Source organism: Alligator sinensis, unplaced genomic scaffold, assembly GCF_000455745.1.
Source record: "Alligator sinensis unplaced genomic scaffold, ASM45574v1 scaffold13_1, whole genome shotgun sequence".
NCBI lineage: Eukaryota > Metazoa > Chordata > Crocodylia > Alligatoridae > Alligator > Alligator sinensis.
Window position 1 is genome coordinate 3,262,504 of NW_005841909.1, and position 7,354 is coordinate 3,269,857.

At 43.8% G+C, this 7,354-nt stretch overlaps 1 protein-coding gene across 4 annotated transcripts in view; it reads left to right on the plus strand.

The window, feature by feature from the left end:
- Nucleotides 1-7,080, plus strand: part of AKAP5 (A-kinase anchoring protein 5) — a 7,911-nt gene extending 831 nt beyond the window's left edge. The window contains exons 1-3 of one of the 4 annotated variants that reach the window (XM_025197947.1): nt 1-72; nt 892-989; nt 2,078-7,080. In XM_025197947.1, the coding sequence (XP_025053732.1) occupies nt 2,907-4,373 (1,467 nt within the window). In that variant the 5' untranslated portion in view covers nt 1-72; nt 892-989; nt 2,078-2,906 and the 3' untranslated portion in view covers nt 4,374-7,080. Of the gene's footprint in view, nt 73-747; nt 990-2,077 lie in introns of those variants that run through there. The other 3 variants (XM_006018674.3, XM_025197949.1, XM_025197948.1) reach the window with 3 other exon arrangements.
- The last annotated feature ends 274 nt before the right edge of the window (nt 7,081-7,354 follow it).

Sequence of the window (7,354 nt, forward strand, 5' to 3'; positions counted from 1 at the left end):
GCGGAGCGGGCGCGCCCGCCGCGCAGCATCACCCGCACCTGCCGCGGAGCCGGAGCCGGAGCCGGAGCAAAGGTGGGTGCGGGCGGGCCCCCGAGCCTGGGAAACGTCCCCCTCCCCCAGCCCCGCGAGCCTCCACTCCCTCCGCCAGCCCTGCCTTGAAATCCGACATCCTCCCCGTGCGCAGACCCGGCAGGATCGGGGCCAAAAAGCAGCGCCCTGCGGGGGCGGGGGCGGGGCGAGGCGAGGCGCTGCCCGGGAGGGAGGCTGCGGGCATCCTCGCCGGGAGGAGGGGAGTGAGCTGCCTCTCTTCTGCACTGGGCAGGCCGCATCTGGGGTCCAGTTTTGCACCCCCCATACAGAAAGGATGTGGACAACTTGGAGAGAGTGCAGTGGAGGGCGAGGAAAATGCTGGGGGACGGACCGATAAAGGAGAGGCTGGAGGAACTGGGCTGATTTAGTCTGGAGAGGAGAAAGCCGAGGGGATTTAATCGAAGCTGCAGGGGGGCTGCACAGAGGAGGGAGCTGGGCTGTTCTCAGGGGTGACAGACGGCAGAACGAGGAGCGATGGGGTTCAAGTTGCAGCAAGGGAGGTTTAGGTTGGATATTAGGAAAAACTTTCTCACGTGGAGGGTGGTGAAACACTGGGACAGGTTGCCCAGAGAGGTGGTGGAAGCTCGGTCCTTGGAGGTTTTTAAGACTCGGCTGGACAAAGCCCTGGGTGGGATGACGTAGTTGGGGCTGGTCCAGCTTTGAGCAGGGGGTTGGACTAGATGTGACCTCCTGAGGTCCCTTCTGACCCTCATTTTCTATGATTCATCTAGAAAAGGGTGTATGGGGTCAAGCCCAGAGCTAGCCGTGCACTGAGCACCTTGTCCTTCTCCTTCCCTGCAGTTCCAGATGCCACTGGCCTGAAGACGGCCAGTAGTCAGCACCCACTTGCCTGCCGTTCAAGGGATGAATGGCCACACACGCAGAGGAGCACGCAAGAGGTCAGGGCATCCAGATGTGATTTTTTGTGCTGTTTAATTGGGGGTGGTGTTGTTAGCATGAGGTGAAGGATGTATCGGAGTGATCCCAGAGTGTGTTGGTGTTATAAAAGAAAAGAACAATAAATAAATGAAAAGAAAAAGAGACTGAGAAGACGCCTAATCTTATACATTCTCTAGGATTTTTCTTCTCTTTATCTTTCCAATCAGAGGCACAGTAATGCCAAAAGAAAGGAAAAAATGATGGTGATTATGATGAAACACTTTCCTAAATCTATTTTTTTAAGCTAGGTTCTCACTCTGTTACAGATTTCATGTATTTTATCACAGGTACGGACTCCAGAGCACAGAGCCTTGAGTCAAGTTTTAGCAAGCAACTCGTGACAATAATTATCAAAAAAATATTTGTAATAAAATATCACTTCAGAGTAGATCACATTCCTGCAGCCACTCTGGATAACACTATATGACTGCTGAATATAACAATTCAATTTAGCTTTTTAAAACTACTAAGAATATGTGCGTTTTTAAAAGGAATTCAAGGCGTATGTAAAAGAAAATATTCCTCAAGCACTTCTCAAAGTATCCAGTAAGGGAGTATCCCATGTACAAAAGTGTGTCCTTTCCCTGTTAGATACATTTGTTTGTTCATAATGTTCTGGTGATGGCAGCATTTGAGGCAGCATTTCTTTAAAAAGATTACATGCATTTTATGATGAATGCACGCGCTGTGTGAGTAAGGTTGCCATGGAAGACATGCAAGCACTATAAATGAGTGCCTCATACAGTTTGGGTTATGTTTGGATTTCGCAAGCCTCCTTTTTATATTTCATATAGCTGCACATCATCATCCTGTGCATGAAGGATAAAAATATAAGATGTCTCAAGCTTATAATTTCCCTTGAGGGAATTGTGAGCTCATGTAGGAGAGATGTAGAAAATGTTTAGGAAATCATTGGAAAATGGAAAAGAAAGGTATTTTCTCTGATGATGTGGGGGAAAAGTAAATTCCCCTTCATTCTATATAAAATTCATATCTTATGCTTTAATGTATCTAATGTGGCACATTAGTGACCCTATTTTGCCTTCAGATGCTGATTCCAAGAAGAGTTGCAGTAGTCTGCCTGAGGATAGACTTACAGCCTAACCCTGCTGCCCACCCCCATGGATCGGGATGCACACGGGATTTTAGAAGCGAAATGCACAAATCTGAAAAAAATACGTATTTTCATTCTTAGCACCTAAATGTTTTTCATCGCTTTGCTTTGTTGCAGACGCCCATGTAGCACTCGGAAAGATGAAAGACTACGCCATACTTTTCTGCATGCGTGGCATAACTTGTCACATGAACTGAAGTAAAACCTAAATGAGAAAAGACAGAATAACAGCTGACCTTCTCATTGGAGACAAAATAAGGCCACTTGCTGTATTTTGTTTTACTATCACTTCAAACAGTGTTCTCATGAATGTATTAGAAAGTGGAAGTTGTTTTCTGTTGCCTGTCATCAATAGAAAATGTTTAATGGATGTTAGATCAAGAATTGAAGATCAAACCATTGGATTATTGGTCAAATAATACCAGCACCACATCGAGTAGTGTTGCAGGTTGATTATCCTAAAGGGGAGGCTGAATCTGGTCAGTTAAAGAAAGGAAAGCATGTTCTTAAAATGTAAATATTAAGTCTTTCTGAGGAAGGATAGGAAAGCAAGTAATAAAACCAAATGAAAATAGAAAACTAACATGTGGACCCCATCAAAACATCCCTTTGTATAGTGTCTTATCAGTAAATTAAAGCAATTAAATGTTCTTTAGAAATAACTTCTAAGAAACATCCTTTGAGCTTCTTTGAAGTTCATTCATCTGAAGGGCTAATAGAGAAAAAGTATTGTGTAAAAAAATAAGAAAAAGGGGCTACAAGTATGGAGAAGGCAGCTAAGGATATTCAAACGGAAAACACAGCAGAGTCAGAAATGCAGAGTGCAGCAAAACTGTGCCCTCCAGCTGAAGAAGAGGCAGAAAAACCCTCCATGTTTTGTTTTAAGAAAAGAAAGAAGTCAGGCAAGAAGGCTTCAGACGTGAAGGGTACCTGCGAAGAAGAGTCTGCAAACTTGAATCAAACCAGCCAGCGCAGTGCAGACCACAGAGAAGGGAAAGCTTCAGATCCGTCTCAGTCACCAAAAGGAGCCTGGGCAGCTATAAAATGTTTTGTGAGACCAAGGAGAAAGTTAAAGTCTTCTTCCAGAAAACACGTACCTTCCGACTCTCAAGTCCAGCTGGAGACCAGTACAGAGGAGGCTGGCTTGCAGAGTTTGCCCAAGAAAGAGGTTCGTTCTGGTCTGAAAATACCATGCATAAGGTTTTCAAGTGGCAAGACAAAACCCAGCCAGTGTGAAATGACAGAGGAATCAGATGACAGTATTAAGGGAAATGAAGCAATGGGCATTTTGAATAAAGCTACCAGTGAACCCGAGGGTTTGGCAACTGCAGTTAAATCTAGCCCTGATCGATCCTTCGGCCAGTCTGCTGCAAAGAAAGACAGTGACAGTACGGCTGAAAAAAGTGACAGTTCTGCTGGGGAGAACGAGCTTTTGCAAGAACCCAGGCCAGACACCGATCAACACACAGGATGTCCCGTCCAGTCAGAAACAATGAATTTAGAGACAGTTGCTGTAATAGTCCAGGAAAAGCAGTGTCCGAGGAGCCAACCAGAAACAGCAGTGCATACAGTAACGAAGCAGGATGATGGCAACACTACGTTTGGTGCTGAGCCGCCTGAGGACCTACCAGAGCATGTACCTAGAGTCACCGAGGTACAAGGTAGAAACGCCATGCCTGAGAAGCAGCCTGGACTGGATGAGTTTGGAAGCAGCATAAGCGTTAGTGAGGACTGTAAATCCAAAGAGACGATAATGGGTTCCAATCAGTCAGCATTTAGAGATGAGGCAGCAAATGTACAGAGCTGTTCAAATAAACAATTTAAATTAGAAGAAAGCAAGGATGTTGATGGGGTGGGCATTGTGATTACGGTTACAGATGCAGACGATTGCGATGAAGTGGAGCCCAGCTATATCTGCAAGCTGCCCTTGATCCCACGTCATACAAAACCCAAAGGGAATAAGAAAAGTGGGAACTTTGATTTCAGTAGCTTTTCAGATTGCCAACAGGGCTCAGTGGCAGGCAGCGGCCACTGGAGGGAGGATAAAAACAGTTCCCATGCTCTCTCACCCAAAGGTCTCAGTGATCAGGGGCAAAGAACTTCAGAGCAGTATGAATTGCTTCTGATAGAAACCGCATCTTCACTTGTAAAAGCAGCTATTCAGTCATCCATCGAACAGCTGGTTAACGAAATGGCTTTGGAACATAATAAACAGAACAGTTTTCTCTGATGACAAGAATGCCCAAAAAAGAGAGAGAAGCGATTTAAATTAAAAAGTACCTTTACTCTCAAGATCAAAAGCCAGAAATAGTCCTGACTCCTTAGCTATTTTAGGTCTAAGCATATATAGTTTAATTCTGCATGCCAGTTACATTGCTGTGCGTATGTAAAATGGATCCAAGAATAAGTGGCTGACCTCATATGGTGCAGAATGCCTTTTGGGACCAGGCCTTAAAATGCTGCTGTAGGGAATGTGGAGAGGGCAAGTTGTTTTTGTTGGGTCAGTTTTCCCTTACTGAACTCATTTTTTTGAGGTTGGGTGCCTGTTGCCACTATATAGTTTAGATTTTCCTATTATTTGCATTTTATTTATGTTATCCTGTGTTTCCCAATCCTGCAGTTTCCAGAGCACCCTGCAGTTTACGGGACTTGATCTTAAGCTCCCTGAAGTCAGCTGGAGCTTTGCCATTGCGTTCTAAAGGAACAGCTCGGGTCCAGGAACTGCAGCATGATGTGGGGATGCTCAGTCCTCAGCAGGATTGAATCAGTGTCCCTGATTCAACATACCCGCTTTGAAAACACAAAATGGGGCAGCTAGATAATGGTGCATTTCATTTGACCTTTTCTACTGTCTGCACTGTCTTGGGAACATTCAATGCATGCAGTAGAGATGAACATGACCGAGGACTATGGTGTTGCCAAGAAAATGATGTCATTTAACTTGCCTGCTCTTTTTCTCATTAAAATCAATGGCAAAACTGCCACTGATGTCATTGGTACAGGGCTGAGCTGAAGTCAGCCTGTTACATATATCCCCTTCTGCTGAGTCTTCCCTTTGCTTTTATAAAATTGTAGTGATGAGTGAGGCCTAAGCCTTGCTAGAGCATGTATCTGATACATGGCATGAGATATAAATAGAAATGAGCTGCTAGAGCGCTAGTGGTGAAGTATTGCCTCAGGGTTAGAATAGGTCCTGTAATCGTATCATTCTGCAATCAGTGGAGCTGTTATAGTTCACGATTATTTATTTTAATGACTGCCGGTGCCCTTGAATGCAGCCAGAATTTACTTGTATGTCTTTTAACTGTGATGGCTTTTTCCATTGCTTCATGTCTTTCCTAACCTTAACCCAGTCTGTTCCACTTTGCATGACTGTGTTATGTCCCCCCGGTCCCCAGTTTCTCCCACCAGTTCCACTTGACTGTCTCCTCACTGGTGTTCTGGTCTATCCCACTGAAAACTTAGATCTAGCCCAGTCATACTCCAGTTCAAGCAACCAGAAACGTGCCAGATTGAATTCTGAAACAAGTTTGTCATCAAAAATGGCAGTGTGCCCCATCATGCAAGTGTCTGCTTATAGTGTGTATGTACATGTATCATATATACGTGTGTGTGCATATGTATCATTTGACCTGTTTCTTCCCAGCTCTTTAAAACAGGCCTTTTGATTATTACCGCTAGAGAATACATGTGGTAATAGGGCTATGACTTACGTACAGCAGCCAAATATTTCTTAGATGAAGCAAAAATCACAACCTCACTTGACAACTGTATATTGACAACATGCAGGGATTTTTCCCAAGGACAGTATTCAGATTCCCATTAAATGACAAGGGCTGTACATTTTCCTGGGAAGCAGTGCCCATTCACATTGTAACACAGGAAGGAAAAAAATACCATCAGAGTACACACTCAACAGTACCACCTGAATATTAGCAGTGAAGAGCAAGACCATGCCTGCGTGTGTATAGACCTTTAAAAGAAGATTCCTAGATGTGACGGTGTAAAAAGTCCCTCCGTTTTCTTTTCTAGGAATGTTTGATTAACTGTGATCTGGATCAAAGTGTCAGTAGTTCAGCATATGCATTGTAAATGGCTTTGTGCTTTATACTGTTCCCTGCGAATATGGCGTCACACTTTAAAAGAAGACGCTTTAAGAGTTCGTGGCACTTTGGAAATCTTGCACTCTCTGCAGACAATAAGTGGATGCAGGAAACTACCTGTTTGATCCAGCAGACTTGCACTATACATCAGTGCTGGATGGAGAAAGGCTGCAACTCTGTGATTGTGGAGGGTCTGTTGGCACTGGCTGTGGAAAGAACCTCTTGAGCTCTGTGAAGTGGACATAGCTTTACTCCTCAGTGAGCTAGATCATCATCTGGTGCCAATCGGGATAGCTCCATTGAGACCCAGTTTTGCATGGCTTTCATGTTAATTTGCACTAGCTGAGGAACTAGCCAGCTGGTGCCTGTTGAACAAAAGAGTTTATTTAAAAGAAAAGGAGAGAAAATTTGTGATTTGAGTAGGAATTTAGAGAATGACAAATATACACTTGTTCTCTTACCTTGTGCCTGCAGGCAGTTGTTATTGATGTATGTTCAGACTTGTGTTTGCCTTTCCTCTATGCTATTGCTGGTTTTCCTTCCATTAGAACTGGATGATACAGAGCTGAAAATCACTTCATTAAAATCTGATGTACCTCATGCTTTTTTGCATTGTGATTGGCGGGGCAGCTAGGCAGGGATTTTACAGTGAAAGATGAATCCACAAGGAAGTTCTGCTGTTCATTTTTTAATGCGTCTAGCCAGCTGGGAACCACACAGTAAGTAGTAAAAGGCTGCGTAGACCTTGGGGGAATTGCAATCTTTGGAGAATAGCTAAGCTAATGTGTCCTTTTTGCAATGTTTCATTTTGGTTCCTGCAAATTAAAGCAAATGTCTCATTTTTATTGTATCACTTGATTCACTGATTTCATTTGGACTAATCTAACAATTCGGTTACGCTGTGGGGTTTACAAGCCTCAGACATAATAGGACAAAATCAGACTTGGTGTAAGGGGATGAAAATTCATTGGAGGCAGTGGAATTGCACTCACTCATATAAGACCTACTTTGGGCTTACAGTTTTTCTGAATGTATCTCTTCCTATCCTTTTAATCTCAGTGGCAAATGAGATTTGATTACAATATAAATCAGGCATAGGACTAGAACA